Raw genomic sequence first — 19,224 nt, 5'->3', positions numbered from 1 at the left:
TGACGTGTTTTTACTTTTAAAAGCAATGAATCATTGCAGTATATCTGTTTCAAGCTGAATAGATTCAATAACATGAAACAGACAGGAATCTCAGTGGGATCTTTTCCATCTCACTGACTAGTCACAAAATTCAAAGGAATCACAGTGTTCCTCATTATACAAAAGTTACCTCCCATCACCCCATAAATCTTTCATCCCATTTTCCTGCCCACATTCTATGTGATTTATTTTTAACCTCTTTGAGAGCAGAGGAGATTTAGTCATCATAAAATCTTTTCTCAACTTATTATCCAGGAGTCAAATAAATAAAGAATTAACACTTATGGAATCCAATCAAACAATGTCATGTAATGGGTCTACACATCAGAAGACACATCAGATGAAGGAAGGAGAATGAGAGCTGATTCACTTGGCTTAACCAAATTGGATAGCTCAGAATACAACAGGAAAAGGAAATGGTGCCTTTTCTATTTATAGAAATATTTACCAGATAAGCACAACTATCTAATTTACTGAAAAAGAGCTGATTCTCTGTTAGTAATGTGCAAACCACAAGATTATTCACATGGTCATAGTAGCTCTCAGCAGGGTATAAAAAGCAAAAGAGAGAGCAAGGAGAGATCAAACTCAGAAAACTCACTCTCCTAGAAACCCACCGAGAACCTCCACCCTCTGACACCATGGTCAGCTCCTGTTGTGGTTCCGTCTGCTCTGACCAGGGCTGTGGACTGGAGACCTGCTGCCGCCCCAGCTGCTGCCAGACCACCTGCTGCAGGACCACCTGCTGCCGCCCCAGCTGCTGCGTGTCCAGCTGCTGCAGACCCCAGTGCTGCCAGTCTGTGTGCTGCCAGCCCACCTGCTGCCGCCCCAGCTGCTGCATCTCCAGCTGCTGCCGCCCCAGCTGCTGTGTGTCCAGCTGCTGCAGACCCCAGTGCTGCCAGTCTGTGTGCTGCCAGCCCACCTGCTGCAGGACCACTTGCTGCCGCCCCAGCTGCTGTGTGTCCAGCTGCTGCAGACCCCAGTGCTGCCAGTCTGTGTGCTGCCAGCCCACCTGCTGTCGCCCCAGCTGCTGCATCTCCAGCTGCTGCCGCCCCAGCTGCTGTGAATCCAGCTGCTGCCGCCCCTGCTGCTGCCTGCGTCCAGTCTGTGGCCGAGTCTCCTGCCACACCACTTGCTATCGCCCAACCTGTGTCATCTCCACCTGCCCCCGCCCCTTGTGTTGTGCCTCCTCTTGCTGCTAAAGCTCTGCCATGAACACACCAGTTCCTTATTACCTCCTTTCCTACAGATGAGGGCTCTCTTTTCAAACATGTGTCCCATAAGCAAGCCTCATCCTTAGAAATTCTGTATTTTCATTCTACCTTTTGTCCAGACTCCCTGCCTTCCAAATGAATTCATTGACAATCTCCTAATAAATTGACAAATTGCCCTCCAACATCCCCCTACCTCTTTGACTTCAGGACATTTATTCATCGTGCCTAAGGAATTTGAAGACTGCCTCCATCATTTGTAGGGCCACAGATCTTAATGCCTCCGACCTTGAAGTCCAGTGAAGTCTCTCTCTTAAAGTCTTTCGCAAACCTTTTTGCACCTTGTTATTTCCATATACCAAAATAAACCTCTATTTTATTGGCATCGAAAACTGAATATGGCTGTTATTCTCTTTTTAAAAAGGGGTTTATATTTGGGTTCTGGGTGATTACATTTAACTACTCCTGTAGGGCAGACAGCACAGATTAGTCAAACTTCCAACAGAGGTCAACTGACATCGATCACTGCCTAGTTTTTTTCTAGAAAAGTCTTTTCAGGTTTAGTCAAATCAGTTAGTCATTTTGTAGTCTTTAGACAAAAAGAGTGAAGCTGAAGTCATGAAATATCCATGAATGTAACAACAGGGGAAACGTTCTGGAAAGATTGAACACAATTCATTCTCTTTTAAAAAACAATTTCAACTTTTATTTTAGAATCAAAGAGTACATATTCATATTTGTTACATGTTGTGTGATGCTGAGGTTTGGGGTACAAATGATTCTGTCACCAGGTAGTGAGCAATGGGTCATTTTTAGCCCTTTCTTTCTCCCTCTCTCCCCCCTTTTGGAGTCCCCAATTGTTCTCATCTTTGTGTCCATGTGTACCCAATGTTTAGCTTCCATTTGTAAGTGAGAACATGCAATATTGGTTTTCTGTTCCTGGAATAATTTGCTTAAGATAAGTCCTCCAGCCACCTCCATGTTGCTGCAAAGGACATAATTTCATTCTTTTTTATGGCTGTGTAGTATTCCATGGTGTGAAGATGTCACATGCTCTTTATCCAATGCACTATTGATGGGCACCTAGACTGATTCCATGTCTTTACTATTGTGAAGAGAGCTGTGATCTTTTAAAAGACTGTCTTTCAATTTCTTCTTCTTCTCCTTCTCCTTCTTCTTCTTCTTTTTGCCAGTAAAAGCAGCTAATAGGTGATTTAGCATAGTCCATGTATTTTTTACTGAGTCATGTGCAATGAAACCTCAACACAAACACAGTGGATGTGCTTCATTCTGACTGGCAGAGTTTCAGTGGGGAGTTCATGCTGCCATGTAGAGGGGACCACCTTCAGGGCCAGGCAGGTGATGGAAATGAAGGAGGCACACCTGGTGAAAACTCATAGGTATGCTGGAGACTGATTTTTGTTTCTTTTCGTCCAAAGTCATGCCCAGTTTTTAGGATGGAACTATAAAGACTCGCATTTCTCCCCAACTAGGGGTGCCTTTAGTGGGTCATCTCATCTCCAGAACTCCCTGTAGGTTCGTCTGAGACTTCCACTGAGATTGCCCTGCAGTTTCATTTATCTTAGTGTCAACACTGATCTTTCTCTCCATTTCCTTTCCCTTCCCTTCCCTTCCCTTCGCATCCGTTCCTTTCCCTTCCTTTCCCTTTCCTTCCCTTCCCTTTCCCTTTCCTTTCCTTTCCCCTTCCCTTTCCCTTTCCTTCAGTTTCCCCTACCCTTTCCCTTTCCCTCCCTTTCCCCTTGCCTCCCCTCCCCTCCCCTCCCCTCTCCTCTCCTCCCTTTCCCTCCCCTTCCCTCCCCTCCTCTCCCCAGTGTTAATCCCAAGAACATGCTTCAATAAACCTCCTGCATGTTGCTCTCCATCTCAGTGTCTGCTTCCTGGGGAACGCAGCCTGTCCCCCAGAACAATGTGAAATTCATGATAGCTAATTTGAGAGCTCAGATGACTGACTGAAATGTACTTTTAATATTTTAGTTCATGAAAGAAATAAGAATGTAAACAAAAGAGCAGAAAATATATTTAACAGAATCTGTAGAAAAAATTATGAATTTTTATAAATCATATTTATTATTTTCTAAGGATTTTTGTATCATTTACACACAAATATATGCTCTTTAAACATTTAGACGATACGAAAGAATGTGACCAAAAGTAAGCTTCCCATCATGGTCTTTGCTGATTCCATTCAATACCTAATGTTACAAATTGAGATACAACCTCATTAAATGCATGTGTAACACATGTATGTATTTATTTGAAAACCTGGCTTTGGTTGCACCTCACTTGTTCTGACATTTATTCAAACATTATTTTATATCTTTCAGGAAATGTTAACACTTTCCTTCATATAGGCTTGGCAGATTTATTTACATATTTTTCTATTTATACTTGAGAATTGTGAGCACATTTTTCTTTTTTTTTCTATTATACTTTAAGTTCTAGGGTACATGTGCACAACGTGCAGGTTGGTTACATATGTATACATGTGCCATGTTGGTGTGCTGCACCCATTAACTCGTCATTTACGTTAGGTATTTCTCCAAATACTATCCCTCCCCCACATCCACACTCCACAATAGGCCCCAGTGTGTGATTTCTCTCCATTAAATTTTAGAAAGAATTATTGCTAGTGTATAAAAAGTCTACAAGTTAGTATAAGTTTGTATTTTATCTGATCTCATGATTAATACTAATACCCAGCTGACTCTCCAGGATTTTGTAGGTGTGCAATCATGGTGGCCAAGTGCCTCCAGCTTCAGGCCTTTCCCCGGTGTTCGTCCCCAGCTGTCCACAGTGGGGGCCCTACCATTAACACAAACATTCTTGGGATTTTCTATCTTTCCTGTCTTACTTTCACCATTTCCTCACTTGTGCTTCCTGGGATCATCCCCCAGATAAATTATGTGCACTCAAGTCTTTTTCTCAAGGTTGGCATTGGGTAGAATTTAAGCTAAGACAACAGATGATCAGCAAATATTTTTGGCTGGCTGATATCAAACTGGAAATAATAGTTATTTCAATTAATAAGAGTAAAATGAGGAAGTCAGGAGGTAAAGGAGAATCAGTCCTACCATTTGGTGTTTACCACCTTCCTGTCTTTTTACTGTGTGAATATAGGAATGCATGTTAAACACTGTAGTCCTGGTTATCTATAAACAAGTCTCATTCTACAAATTGACTGTTAACTTCCACAACTTTCCACATAGGTTGTTTATCAGGTGACATGTTACCTACCACATAAATGAGTTTAGTCTTCCTGAAATGAAACTATGATCTCTTTGTTTGGAATGCTTTCCTCTCTTTTATCCAGAAGTCAAAAGATATGTACATTTTTAAAGGACCTTATATGACTCTATGTCATCAAAAAGCCTTCATTCACTCAACAAATATTTACCACCAGTGTTCTCTGTGCTGAGTATCATAGTAATAAGAATAAATGCCATAGCCCATGGCTTCAGGGTATTTGCATTGCACATGGTGGAATGACAGGAGTAAATGACTATGATACAGTAGAATGTATCAAATTATGAGCACAAGGCAGGAAATAGTGATACATGAATGGGTTAGCTTATCAAGAAAGATATTATTGAGGAGGAAATATTTTAACTGGGTCTTGACACATGAGTAGGAGTGTGCAGAGTGGATAAAAAAGATGAAACGTTCCAAAGATAAAACAGTTTCTGCAAGCTTAGCAAATTTTATTCTTTACCGCTGTCTTGGCTACACTAAGACATACTAGGCTTTCTCTTTAATCTTGGACAAGTTTTCTGTTTGTTTGCTTTAACTTTTTAATGCTTCTTTTGACTATCCCCCTAAAAGACTAATAAGAATATAAACTAGTTCATAAGGTCGTATTCAAGCGTGAAAATGAAACAAATATAAGATATTCGATACAATGCCTCCTACGTAATCAATACTTCACAAGTAATATACATACCCTGAGGGTGTATGGAACTTATCCACATACTATACATTTTTTATTTTAGTTATTTAATGAAAATAATTGTAATTCTTCTCATTTCTGCTGAACTCTGTTTCCTATCTAAGTGTCTTATGCAAGTACCTGCAAGAAAAAGGTGAGGGTTTGTCTGTTCTACACCCAGAGTACCCAGTAGAACATCTTGGATGCATGTTATTGAAGCCTTAATAATTCTAAATATTCTTTATATATAACAAATGCTTTTGTAAATGAAAAACCCATCATGCAATTTTGATGATCAAAGATTAATCAGGCTGGGCACGGTGGCTCACGCCTGCAATCCCAACACTTTGGGAGGCCAAGGCGGGCGGATCACAAGGTCAAAAGATCCAGACCATCTTGGCCAACATGGTGAAATCCTGTCTCTACTAAGAGTACAAAAGTCAGCTGGGTGTGGTGGCACACACCTGTAGTCCCAGTTACTAGGAAGGCTGAGGCAGAAGAATCGCTTGAACCCAGGAGGTGGAGGTTGCAGTGAGCCAAAATCATGCCACTATACTCCAGAGTGAGACTCTGTCAAAAACAAACAAACAAACAAACAAACAAACAAACAAACAAAAAGAAAAGGTAAATAAAAACTTCCTACTCTTAATGCCTATACTGTAAGACATACAGCAAAATGTGTTTTTACCCTTTAAAGGCAGTGAGTCATGGGTAAGTACTTTCGCTGGAGGCTGTGGAATAAGATCTGACAAAGAATTTAGAACTTGTTGGAATCTGACCATCTACCCCACCATCCAAGATGCACACACGGGATCAGAGTCATCTTCATTACAGATGGGACTTCCTTCCCCAGATGAGTCCTACCTTCTAATCCCTTTCCAACATTTCACCTGACCAGGACATTCTTGGACAACACAAGATACATTCACATTATAAAAATCGTCCCCCATGATTTGCAGACAGCAATCGACAGGTAGGAGGGAGAGTCACAATTAAAAACAAAATGTCAGAAAGTCCTGTGACCAGTAAAAGGTGCTTTGTAAAAGACACAGCATAGACCAGGGACAAAGGTGACCCCTCACTAAGGAAGAAATATGACGAGCATTTCCAAAGGAAACGCAGGAGCACAGCAGGAAAAGGAAATGGGTTATTTTCTCAGTTTTGGAGTATTTAACTAGACACACACAATTATGTAATTACATGATGAATTTTTCCAGCAGGTAAATAATAACAAGGAAATAATGACGTGGTGGCAATGGGCCTTCAGGAGGGTATAAAGGGGATATGGACCCAGGAGACTTCCAAACACAAGAACTTCACTCTCCTGGAAACCCAAGTAGATCCTTCACCCTCTGACACCATGGTCAACTCCTGTTGTGGCTCTGTGTGCTCTGACCAGGGCTGTGGCCAAGACCTCTGCCAGGAGTCCTGCTGCAGACCCAGCTGCTGTCAGACCACCTGCTGCAGGACCACGTGCTGTCGCCCCAGCTGCTGTGTGTCCAGCTGCTGCAGGCCCCAGTGCTGCCAGTCTGTGTGCTGCCAGCCCACCTGCTGCCGCCCCAGCTGCTGTCAGACCACCTGCTGCAGGACCACCTGCTGCCGCCCCAGCTGCTGTGTGTCCAGCTGCTGCAGGCCCCAGTGCTGCCAGTCTGTGTGCTGTCAGCCCACCTGCTGCCGCCCCAGCTGCTGTCAGACCACCTGCTGCAGGACCACCTGCTGCCGCCCCAGCTGCTGTGTGTCCAGCTGCTGCAGGCCCCAGTGTTGCCAGTCTGTGTGCTGCCAGCCCACCTGCTGCCGCCCCAGCTGCTGCATCTCCAGCTGCTGCCGCCCCTCTTGCTGTGAATCCAGCTGCTGCCGCCCCTGCTGCTGCCTGCGTCCAGTCTGTGGCCGAGTCTCCTGCCACACCACTTGCTATCGCCCAACCTGTGTCATCTCCACCTGCCCCCGCCCCTTGTGCTGCGCCTCCTCTTGCTGCTGAGCCCCCTGCCCTGGCTCACCTCCCCCTTCACCGCTGGCCCACAGATGTAGACCCTTCTTCTGTGTGGCTATGAGGACACATGGAGTGGGGTTGATGTCATTCAGCAGGGTTGTTTCCAATGAGCCCATCACCATCCCGCTGACTCTGTGAGAACATTCTGGTTCATTGTAAACTCCCTCCCTTGCTTTCTTTTTCTTCCAGTCATGGCACCAAATGTGAATTAATTTGTAATTCACTAGCTAAGAAATTATTCCAATCCTCTAAATTCCTCATTTTTTAAATCATTTTGAGCCGATAGAGTATCCTTCCCAATGAGGTAGACATTATCTCCCTATCAAACATATTATTTGTCTGTCAGCCATTCAGTCATTCTTTCCTCTTGCAAAGGTAGGAGGCTCCGCCTCCCATGCTCTCCTGCTTTCTCCCTGCTCTCTCTTTGCCTTTCTGTTTGATCACGTTTGCCAGCATTTTTCTATTTTATTAGTTCTTTATTGTGTTCACAAAATATATTTTATTAAACTTTTCATGTAGAAATCTTTTATTATTGTTTTTTGTATTTTTTTGTGATTACTTTCACTGAGTTTTCTGATTCATGGGGGTGAGGTGGGAATGCAGTAGAAGGGGATTCTCAAAGCATGATTCCAAAGTAAGACTTCAGGTGTGAACTCATAGTGCCAAACTGCTCCAATGTCACAGATCAACTAAAATAAAATAGAAGCTTTTCACTGTTTCAATTTGATAAATGGAATGCTTTCGGATAGGTAAAGCCCCCAGTATTGCTGTTTGTAAGTTCATCCATGATTTTAGAACTTAGGATATCACAGTAACCTGGTATCTGTCTGAAACACAGAGTGGGCTTCTCAGTGGGAGAGACAGCATCTAGTGCTGTAAGAGGAATTCCTTTCATGAGAGCTATACATATATAACCATAAAATACTGGTGAGGTCAAGTATGCAAAAGCAGACCTGCGGTTGGCACATGTGCTCAGTATCCACCACATGGTCTAACACCGATCGCATGGATGATTAGCATATAAAATCTCCACCTAGGGGTGTTTTTCTTGTTGTGGCTGTTTTTACTGTTAAAATGAGGCAAAGGTTACTATAAGCTGAACCTCGAGCCTAGCTGTGCATGCAGGACCCCAGAGAAGTCCCTGCCCACCCTCCCACACACCCCACCCCAGGAAGGAACTTGTAGTTAAGAGTTTCTTGGGCTTTTGGTGCAAATTGGCTGGAGATTGGGGAAGCTACATCAGGCTTTTGCTCTCTTTCCAGGCTGTACTAGGTATCAGGGACTTGTAACCCTCTGGTGGTCTGCTGGTATTCTGTAGGGCTCCTTATCTTGCAAAAGAGTTAGGTGCTGATGCACAAAGGTGCAAGTGAAAAGAGCCTGCTGTGAAAGGTGCCTGCTGGGCTTCAAACAAGGGACAAGTCGGTATGGCCTTGTGAACCCCGAAAATCTGAGACAGGTCTCAGTTAATTTAGAAAGTTTATTTTGCCAAGGTTGGGGATGTACACCTGTGACACAGCCTCAGGAGGTTCTGAAGACATGTGCCCAACTGAGACAGTGAAAAAGATCTGACCTAACTGACTCCATCTTGCTTCTATCCTCCAAGCTGTTCTTGTTCAATCCGGGGCACAGGATGAACAAACTTTGAGAGGAACATAGTTCATAGTTTACCTTTGAAACAAAGAGTATAACAGTTCATTCCCAAAACAAATCTTACTGCCTGTGGACTAGACCACCAAAAGCCACAAGGTTAGAAGTTACGGTAATCTGACTAAATTCAAGATGTGGCTATTTTTTAAAACAGATATCAATGTCTTATTTATTAAAGATTACACAATCAAAGATCATTCTATTATAGTTTTATAACCCCATGCCAAATTTTGACACCTTATAGTATTTGACAGGGATAAGCATGAAATGGCTTGATTAATAAATGCAAACAAAAATGCATGCTGGAAATTCTTAAGACACCTCTATTATTACTGTACCAATAATTTTAAAGCTAACTTATTTATTAAAGATTTTACTTACATTACATAAACTTAGAAAGCATTCTACTAATCTTTTCTTTGTTCCTGATAAAGTACTTGATTCAAGTGCTTTTTTAAGCCAATTAATTAGAGCTCTTTTATATATTTTCAGTAGTGAGACATTGTGTACACAACATATAAATATATAGACGTAGTAGGCATGTTGATAGAAGTACCTCTTATAGATTCTTAAGGTGCTTTCTTCCCCTATCTTAGACTTTCAAATTCTCAATAACCTGTTTTACTCCCCTAGGGAGTTGTCAGCTAAGTAGCCTTAAGTTTGCATATTAAAGGAAACAACTCAGGGAAAAATGAAATAGCTAAATTTATATCATAAGGTACAGAGAGAAAAAAGTCTGGTGGTGCTAGAGGGAAATTAAAATGGATTTAATTGCCAATTAAACATAAAATTATAAAAATTATAAAGACCCTTTAAATACACACACACACACACACAAATCCTATAGCTTCTACTTCAGAACTTTAGCCATGAGATAAATACAAATTCACCAGCTTGCAAACAAAAAACCTGTTGTATCCAAACAGTGGTTTTTATCTTAATAGAAAAATAAGTGCATATTTAATGAAGGCAGAAAAGAAATAGAGAAAAAAGAGAACTTAGGAACTCTGTAGTTTGCAGGTCGACAATAAGGCCCTTCCTTCCTCCCTCCCTCCCTCCCTCCCTCCCTTCCTTCCTTCCTTTCTTTTTCTTTCTTTCTTTCTCTTCTAAAGAAAAAAACGGGATACATGTGCAGCAGAACATGCAGGTTACGTAGGTATATGTGTGCCATGGTGGTTTGCTGCACCTATTGACCCATCCTCTAAGTTCCGTCCCCTCATTCTCCACCCCTCAACAACCCCTGATGTGTGTTGCTCCTCTCTCTGTGTCCATGTGTTCTCAATGTTCAACTCCCATTTATGAGTGAGAACATGTGGTATTTGGTTTTCTGTTTCTGTGTTAGTTTGCTGAGGATGATGGCTTCCAGTTTAATCCATGGCCCTGCAAAGGACATGATCTCATTCCGTTTTATGGCTACATCATATTCCATGCTGTATGTGCACCACATTTTCTTTATCTAGTCTATAATTGATGGGCATTTGGATTGTTTCCATGTCTTTGCTATTGTAAATAGTGCTGCAATAAACATACGAGTGCATGTGTCTTTATAGTAGAATGACTTATATTCCTTTGGGTATATACCAAGTAATGGGATTGCTGGGTCAAATGGTATTTCTGGTTCTAGATCCTTGAGGAATCACCATACTGTCTTCCACAATGGTTGAACTGATTTACATGGGCTCCTTTTTCTTAAGATAAATGTGCACAAAGACCTGATTACTTCCATTTTACATAAACTATGAAAAGACCAGGTTCCATAAAACCTATGGAGTGCTCGAACGGGGGTCATTCTCCTTGTTTTCTCCTCATTCTTAGATTATTTGTTTCCCAGTTTTCTTCTTAAAAAGAGGAACTGAGCTGAGGCCTAGAGGTTTTCTGTGGTGGATCAATATGTGCTGCTTGTGGGCAGGACTCCACACTGGGTCACCACTGAAAATAACAGTTCAGTTCCTCATGCAAATACACACAGACAAGCTGAATAGAGCTTAATTTGGGGAGAAAAAGCAACAGAGAAGACACTTTAGAATGCATCTCTGAACTAGAATTAGGATCCTTAAATAGCAACTTCCTAGAAGGAAAACAAAACAACAGCCAAGACCACTTTTTGTAAACTGCGCTCAGCCACCCCTTAACTTTGTGGCTCTCATCTACTATTACACACAGCAAGGTCAAAGCCAAAGAGGTCAGGTCATGCAATACAGGAAAGCAGAGGTTTAGACTTAAGAAGAATCTACCCATGACTCTTGAAACTCCACAAAGAAAACAAAACACCCCAAAAGGGGTGAGTGGCAACTTTGTTCTGAATTCTTTAAGGGGGTTCAAGTCATTAGAAGACTTCTCTAGATTTGTTGGTACTGCAGATGGCAAAGAGGGAAAGAGGTATAGGGTGGAAGAAAAGTAAATAAAAGAACATTTGTTTTTTAAGACAGGAAGCAAACACAGAAACCAAGTGCATGTTTTTTTGGTTCTTTTTGTTTGTTTTCTTCTTTCGCAGCTGCAAGGAATTTTGGCCAAATTAGAGAGGCTTTGTTACCCATAATTTTGAATTCTCACTTGGATTTGACCAAGTCAGGTAGACTTGGTTAAGTCTGATGGGAGAAAGACCAAAACAACCAACAAAAAATCCAGCAATAGGATCACCAAGCACTCTAATGATAAGGAGAAATTAAGACCAGCAGGTTGTTAAACTTTAGCCAAGACAAAGCCCCAGTTCAGCTACTTACCTAGGGATGGGTCTCAGGCTGAAGACTGCTTTCTACCACCGTAGAAGCAGGAAAAGCACTAAAACTGGTCTTCCCTGCTGGGAGTGAGCTCAAACGCTACATGCCTTTCATCATCATGGAAGCAGGAAATCTTGCCTTCTTTGTAAAGGAAGTAAAAGTAAATCTTGCCTTCCTTATAAAGGAAGTAAAAGCTAATCTTGCCTTCCTTGTACAGGATGGCAAGTAAGCAAATAAAACTCCAAAAACAAAAATAGGTGGGGGAGTTGTACAGCAAAATAAACTTTAGATCTTCACCAAATTTTGGGAGATCAGGGATTCTTTGCGGTGGGTGCTCCCAGACCTCAGCAAATTGTCCTATTGGTTTGAATCATAAAGTTAGCTCACGCTATTACCAGGCACCAACAGGATATTTATCAAAGGTCAGGGGCATATCCACTCAGAATCCCTTCATGATTACCAAATGTGAACCCTGAAAAACTGGGACAGGTCTCAGTTAATTTAGAAAGTTTATTTTGCCGAGGTTGAGGACGCTCCAGTGATACTGCCTCAGGAAGTCCTGACAACATGTGTGTAAGGTGGTCAGTTCACAGTTTCGTTTTATACATTTTAGGGAGACATGAGACATCAATCAACATATGTAAGATGAACATGGATTTGGTCCAGAAAAGGCGGGACAACTCAAAGCAAAGGCAGGACAACTTGAAGCTGGAAGTGGGCTTCTAGATCTAGGAATCCAACTTACAAGGGATGTAAAGGACCTCTTCAAGGAGAACTACAAACCACTGCTCAATGAAATAAAAGAAGACACAAACAAATGGAAGAACTTTCCATGCTCATGGATAGGAAGAATCAATAATGTGAAAATGGCCATACTGCCCAAAGTAATTTATAGATTCAATGCCATCCCCATCATGCTACCAATGACTTTATTCACAGAATTGGAAAACACTACTTTAAAGTTCATATGGAACCAAAAAAGAGCCCACATTGCCAAGTCAATCCTAAGCCAAAAGAACAAAGCTGGAAGCATCACACTACCTGACCTCAAACTATACTACAAGGCTGTTTTGAACAGCATGGTACTGGTACCAAAACAGAGATATAAACCAATGGAACAGAACAGAGCCCTCAGAAATAATACCACACATCTACAACCATCTGACCTTTGACAAAGCTGACAAAAACAAGAAATGGGGAGAGGATTCCCTTTTTAATAAATGGTGCTGGGAAAACTTGCTAGCTATATGCAGAAAGCTGAAACTGGATCCCTTCCTTACACCTTATACAAAAATTAATTCAAGATGGATTAAAGACTTAAACGTTAGACCTAAAACCATAAAAATCCTAGAAGAAAACCTAGGCAATACCATTCAGGACATAGGCATGGGCAAGGACTTCATGTCTAAAACACCAAAAGCAATGTCAACAAAAGCCAAAATTGATAAATGGGATCTAATTAAACTGAAGAGTTTCTGCACAGCAAAATAAACTACCATCAGAGTGAACAGGCAACCTACAGAATGGGAAAAAAAGTTTGCAATCTACTCATCTGACAAGGAGCTAATATCCGGAATCTACAAAGAACTCAAACAAATTTACAAGAAAAAAATAAACAACCCCATCAAAAAGTAGGCAAAGTATATGAACAGAGACTTCTCAAACGAAGACATTTATGCAGCCAACAGACACATGAAAAAATGCTCATCATCACTGGCCATCAGAGAAATGCAAATCAAAACCACAATGAGATACCATCTCACAACAGTTAGAATGGCGATCATTAAAATGTCAGGAAGCAACAGGTGCTGGAGAGGGTGTAGAGAAATAGGAACACTTTTACACTATTGGTGGGAATGTAAACTAGTTCAACCATCGTGGAAGACACGGTAGCAATTCCTCAAGGATCTAGAACTAGAAATACCACTTGACCCAGCCATCCCATTACTGGGTACATACCCAAAGGATTATAAACCATGCTGCTATAAAGACACATGCACACGTATGTTTATTGCAGCACTAATCACAATGGCAAAGACTTGGAACCAACCCAAATGTCCATCAATGATAGACTGGATTAAGAAAACGTGGCACATATACACCATGGAATACTATGCAGCCATAAAAAAGGATGAGTTCATGTCCTTTGTAGGGACATGGATGATGCTGGAAACCATCATTCTCAGGAAACTATCACAAGGACAAAAAAACCAAACACTGCATGTTCTCACTCATAGGTGGGAATTGAACAATGAGAACACTTGGACACAGGAAGGGTATCATCACACACTGGGGCCTGTTGTGGGGGAGGGGGAGGGGGCAGGGATAGCATTAGGACATATACCTAATATAAATGACGAGTTAATGTGTGCAGCACACCAATATGGCACATGTATACATATGTAACAAACCTGCACGTCATGCACATATACCCTGGAACTTAAAGTATAATAACAAAAAAAAGAGACAAATACTTGCATTCTTTTGAGTTTCTGGTTAGTCTTTCCCAAGGAGGCAATCAGATATGCATTTATCTCAGTGAGCAGAGGGGTGACTTTAAGTAGAATGAGAGGCAGGTGTGCCCGAAATAGTTCCCAGCTTGCCTTTTCCCTTTAGCTTAGTGATTTGGGGGACCCGATATTTATTTTCCTTTCACAGCTTCCTAACCTTATTTATCCTGCCTCATGTTTAAAAAGGCATCATAACTCTGTGATTAACATCTGGGCAACATTTTCTTAAGGCCTCAGAAAAAATGTGAAGCTATCAATGATATCTGAACAAATCATCTTAAATTTGATTGGCTCAATAGCTTATAGGGTCACTTCAGAGCTGATAATAGTCAAATAAAAGTAAAAACATCAAGAGCAGGTTCTCCTACTACAATGCCAAGTTATAATCACTTACGATATTACTTCAGATTCAAATGAAGGCACCACTCTTGGGAATTCTAATTAGGATATGCACCCCAGCTGCGACCTGCTCAAAGCTATGAACTAATTCCAATAAAATGATTCTTAAAAACAAAAGTGAGTCTTGAAATTTTCAGCCTTGCTGGGTTTATATATGTTAAAATGTTAAGTGTGGAGATGTTTAAATTATAACATAAACCTGTAGAGACCACAGTCAGAATAGATATCGTTTCATGCTATCCAGATGAAATACAGCTCAATATGCTTTTTTTTCTCAGCAGAACTCACTGGGAAATAAAGTCCACTTTTTAATAATAAATTCCAAAATGTTGTTTATTGAGTGAAATGAATTGAGTACATTAAATTCTTTATAGAAGATTTCCCTTCTTTCATTGGTGTCTACTTTTCAGAAATTTGGTTTTATCTTTTTTTGTCAAAATAGGGACAATAGTATGACAATTAGATATAACGTGTTAAAGATAAAATGTGTTTCAAGAGCTAAGGCATGAATTAAATCTGTCTTAATTTAGGATATTAAAACACCTGTGCACACCCACAAACACACACATACACATATACACACAGCACTTTTATTCCAATACCTTAAATTATGTATATTTTATATAGCATGTATCTTCAAAGTGATTTCAACATGGGTTGCTCTTCCTGTATCTTTGTGTAAAATATAATTGCTAGGGAATCAGTAAAATAATTATGAAAGCAATAGAGAATGATACCAATGAATTCTTACGTGCAGAAAAGTTTATTAGAAAGCAGAGATGCTACAAAGCATAAGAAATTCACACTAGGAGAAACACAGAATATAACTGGGCCCCTGGGTCTGAGGGTGCAACATCAGTGACAAAACTGAGCCTGCAGATAACGTCTACCTCACTGAGAAGGAGAATCTCTACCTCAAAGTGATAAAGAAAATAAGGAAATTAGAGGATTGGAATAATTTCTTAGTTAGTGGATTACAAATTAATTTCTATTTGGTGCTACCACTGGAAGAAAAAGAAAGCAAGGGAGGGAGCTTAAAATGAACCAGAATATTCTCAGAGTCAGTGAAATGGTGATGGGCTCATTGGAAACATGAGGTCCATCCTATTGAATGACATCAACCCCACTCCATGTGTCCTAATAGCCAGCATAGTAGAAGGGTCTGCATCTGTGGGCCAGCAGTGAAGGGGGAGGTGAAGCAGGGCAGGGGGCTCAGCAGCAAGAGGAGGCGCAGCACAAGGGGCGGGGGCAGGTGGAGATGACACAGGTTGGGCGATAGCAAGTGGTGTGGCAGGAGACTCGGCCACAGACTGGACGCAGGCAGCAGCAGGGGCGGCAGCAGCTGGATTCACAGCAAGAGGGGCGGCAGCAGCTGGAGATGCAGCAGCTGGGGCGGCAGCAGGTGGGCTGGCAGCACACAGACTGGCAGCACTGGGGCCTGCAGCAGCTGGACACACAGCAGCTGGGGCGGCAGCAGGTGGTCCTGCAGCAGGTGGTCTGACAGCAGCTGGGGCGGCAGCAGGTGGGCTGACAGCACACAGACTGGCAGCACTGGGGCCTGCAGCAGCTGGACACACAGCAGCTGGGGCGGCAGCAGGTGGTCCTGCAGCAGGTGGTCTGACAGCAGCTGGGGTGGCAGCAGCTGGGCTGACAGCACACAGACTGGCAGCACTGGGGCCTGCAGCAGCTGGACACACAGCAGCTGGGGCGGCAGCAGGTGGTCCTGCAGCAGGTGGTCTGACAGCAGCTGGGGCGGCAGCAGCTGGGCTGACAGCACACAGACTGGCAGCACTGGGGCCTGCAGCAGCTGGACACACAGCAGCTGGGGCGACAGCACGTGGTCCTGCAGCAGGTGGTCTGACAGCAGTTTGGGCTGCAGCAGGTCTCCTGGCAGAGGTCTTGGCAGCAGCCCTGGTCAGAGCACACGGAGCCACAACAGGAGTTGACCATGGTGTCAGAACGGGGAGGATCTGGGTGGGTTTCCAAGAGATTGAAGTTCTTGTGTTTGGAAGTCTTCTGGGTCCATAGCCTCCTTTATACCCTGCTGAAGGCCCATTGCCACCACGTCATTATTTCCTTGTTATTATTTACCTCGTGGAAAACTTAATCATGTAATTACATCATTGTGTGTTTCTAGTTAAATACTCCAAAACTAACCCATTTAAATATTCAAAAAATAACCCATTTCCTTTTCCTGCTGTGCTCCTGTGTTTCTATTGGAAACACTTGTCATATTTCTTCCCTAGTGGGGGTCACCTTTGTCCCTGGTCTATGCAGTGTCTTTTACAAACCGCTGGACACATGACTCTGACACTTTATTTCTAAATGTGATTCTCCCTCCTACCTGTAGATAGCTCTCTACAAATCATGGGGGACACTTTTTATAATGTGAATGTATCTTTTGTTGTCAAAGAATGTCCTGGTCAGATGAGATGTCGGAAAGGAGTTAGAAGGAAGGACTCATTCGGGAGAAGGATGTCCCACCTGTAATGAAGATGACTCTGATTCCGTGTATGCTTCTTGAACGGTTGAGGAGATGGTCAGATCCCAAGGAAGTTATAAACTCTGTGTCAGATCTTATTCCACCACTTCAAGTGAAAGTACTTAGCCATGACTCATTGCCTTTAAGGAGTAAAAACACATTTTTGTATATGTCTTACAGTATAGGCATTAGGAGTAGGAAGTTTTATCTTTGATCATCAAAATTGCATGATGAATTTCTATTTGACAAAAGCATTTGTTATATGTAGACAATGTTTATAATTATTAAGCCTTCAATAATGTGCATCCAAGACATTCTGTTGGGTACTCTGGGTATAGAACGGATAAACCCTCATCTTTTTCCTGCAGGTACTTGTATAAGACACATGTATAAGAAACAGAATTTGGCAAAAATGAAAGGAATCACAATTATGTTCATTAAACAACTACAATAAAAATGTATAGTATGTGGATAAGTTCCATACACCCTCAAGGTATGTATATTACTTGTGAAGTTTTGACTACGTACCAGACATTGTGCTAAACATCTTATATTTATTTCATTTTCACTCTTTAATACAACCTTATAAAGTAGTGTACATTCTTATTACTCTTTTAGCAGAGTACGCAAAAGAAGCATTAAAAAGCTAAAACAAACAAACAAACAAACAAAAAACGTGTCGAAGATTAAAGAGAAAGTAAGCCTAATATGTCTTAGGGTAGCCAAGAAAGAGGTAAAGAATAAAATTTGCCAAACTTGCTGAAACTGTTTCATCTTCTTGGAATGTTTCATTTTTTTTTGTTCATTCTGCAAACTCCTACTCATGTGTCAAAACCAGTTAAAATATTTCCTCCTCAATAATTTTTTCCTGATAAGCTACACCATACATTTATCATTATTTCCTCCCTTGTGCTCATAATTTGATACATTCTACTGTATCATAGTCATTTACTTCTGTCATTCCCCATATGCAATGCAAATACCCTGAAGGCATGGCCTATGACATTTCTTTTTGTTACCATGATACTCAGCACAGAGAACACTGGTGGTAAATGTTTATTGAGTGAATGAAGGCTTTTTGATGTCATAGAGGCATGTAAGGTCCTTTAGAAATGGATATATCTTTTGACTTCTGGATAAAAGAGAGGAAAACATTCCAAACAAGGAGATCAGAGTTTAATTTTAGGAAAACTAATTTCTATGGTAAGTAACATGTCCCCTGATAAACAGTATATGCGGAAAGTTGTGGAAGTTGGGATTCCATTCATAGAATAAGACTTAGTTATAGATAACCAGGAATACTGTGTCATCACATTGTGGAAGGGAAAAGAGAGGGTGAGACAGAGAAAGAGGGAGTCAAAATCATCCTTTTATAAGGAACCCACTCTTGTGATAACAACATGAATCCACTCATGAGGGTGGTGTCACCATGACCCAAACATCTGTTGGGCGCCGCCTCCCAGCACCGCCGCATTGAGGATCAAGTGTCCAACACGTGAACTTTGAGGGACACATTCAAACCACTGCATTCCACCCTTGGCCCCCAAATCCATGTCCTTCTCATACACAGAATGTGTTCATTTTATTCCAATAGTTCCAAAGTCTTAACTTGTTCCAGAACCAACTTAAAAGTCAAAATGTAAATCTAAGAGTGTCATCTAAATCTGATATGAGTGAGACCCAACACAGGACTTATCCTGAGGCAAATTCTCCTCCACATGTGAACCTATTAAAGAAGTTATCTAGTTCCAAAATCCAATACTGGGAGAGGCATAGTATAGACAGGCCCATTCCAAAAGGGAGCAACAGGAAAGAAAAAAGGGTAACTGGCCCCAAGCGAGTCCAACAGGGAAGACAGCATTAAATCTTAAAACTGGAGAATAACCTTTGACTCCATGTGCTGCCTCCTGGACATGCCTACCATGGGGCTGGGCTGCCTGGGGGCCTTGGTGTTAGGCCCCAAAGCCCCTCAGATAGCTCTGCCCCGTGGCTTTGCTGGGCTCAGCCCATGCAGCAGCAATCTGATTGGAGTCTCTGCCTGCAGGCTCTCTCAGGCTGATAGTTCTGCAGTTCTAGGGTCTCAGTGGCTGCTCTGACCCCCCGTTTTCCTGAGCATGGCCCTAGGAGGACCTCTCTGCTGTGGCTACACCCCTGTGGCAGGCTGTCGGAAACATCCTTTCAAACCTAGGTGGACCGCCATGGCCCCACAGCTCCTGCACTCTGTGTATCTACAGTCAGTACTACATGAACACCACCAAGGCTCACAGTTTGTGCCCTTTGCAG

General features: G+C 41.9%; 3 protein-coding genes across 19 annotated transcripts; 2 read left to right on the top strand and 1 right to left on the bottom strand.

Annotated features, from left to right (window-relative positions):
• The first annotated feature begins 550 nt into the window (after positions 1-550).
• LOC144336106 (uncharacterized) lies at positions 551-3,110 on the top strand. 4 transcript variants are annotated; one of them, XM_077973516.1, is made up of 3 exons: positions 551-872; positions 948-1,234; positions 2,864-3,110. In XM_077973516.1, the coding sequence occupies exons 1-3, from the start codon at positions 681-683 to the stop codon at positions 3,108-3,110; spliced, it is 726 nt and encodes a 241-aa protein (XP_077829642.1). In that variant the 5' UTR covers positions 551-680. The 4 variants fall into 4 exon arrangements, with proteins under 4 accessions (XP_077829642.1, XP_077829645.1, XP_077829644.1 ...); XM_077973519.1 differs by lacking the exon at positions 2,864-3,110 and having other exon boundaries at positions 948-1,101; positions 1,156-1,595; XM_077973518.1 differs by lacking the exon at positions 2,864-3,110 and having other exon boundaries at positions 551-931; positions 992-1,595.
• A 3,385-nt stretch (positions 3,111-6,495) lies between these two features.
• LOC106994040 (uncharacterized) lies at positions 6,496-7,933 on the top strand. 3 transcript variants are annotated; one of them, XM_077973514.1, is made up of 2 exons: positions 6,496-6,735; positions 6,781-7,933. In XM_077973514.1, the coding sequence occupies exons 1-2, from the start codon at positions 6,554-6,556 to the stop codon at positions 7,169-7,171; spliced, it is 573 nt and encodes a 190-aa protein (XP_077829640.1). In that variant the 5' UTR covers positions 6,496-6,553; the 3' UTR covers positions 7,172-7,933. The 3 variants fall into 3 exon arrangements, with proteins under 3 accessions (XP_077829640.1, XP_077829639.1, XP_077829641.1); XM_077973515.1 differs by having other exon boundaries at positions 6,554-6,831; positions 6,922-7,171; XM_077973513.1 differs by having other exon boundaries at positions 6,496-7,933.
• Positions 7,934-15,599: 7,666 nt separating this feature from the next.
• Positions 15,600-16,587, bottom strand: LOC703872 (uncharacterized). Of its 12 annotated transcripts, XM_077969682.1 has the most exons (3): positions 16,123-16,587; positions 16,003-16,062; positions 15,600-15,942 (listed from the first exon to the last, which is right to left on the bottom strand). In XM_077969682.1, exons 1-3 carry the CDS (start codon positions 16,407-16,409, stop codon positions 15,672-15,674), a joined length of 618 nt encoding a protein of 205 aa, XP_077825808.1. In that variant the 5' UTR covers positions 16,410-16,587; the 3' UTR covers positions 15,600-15,671. The 12 variants fall into 12 exon arrangements, with proteins under 12 accessions (XP_077825808.1, XP_014975089.3, XP_077825806.1 ...); XM_015119603.3 differs by having other exon boundaries at positions 15,600-15,801; positions 15,892-16,587; XM_077969680.1 differs by having other exon boundaries at positions 16,003-16,587.
• Positions 16,588-19,224: the final 2,637 nt, after the last annotated feature.

Source organism: Macaca mulatta, chromosome 16 (genome assembly GCF_049350105.2).
Source record: "Macaca mulatta isolate MMU2019108-1 chromosome 16, T2T-MMU8v2.0, whole genome shotgun sequence".
NCBI classification, from domain to species: Eukaryota; Metazoa; Chordata; class Mammalia; order Primates; family Cercopithecidae; genus Macaca; species Macaca mulatta.
This window is presented reverse-complemented; position numbering and strand designations above follow the sequence as displayed.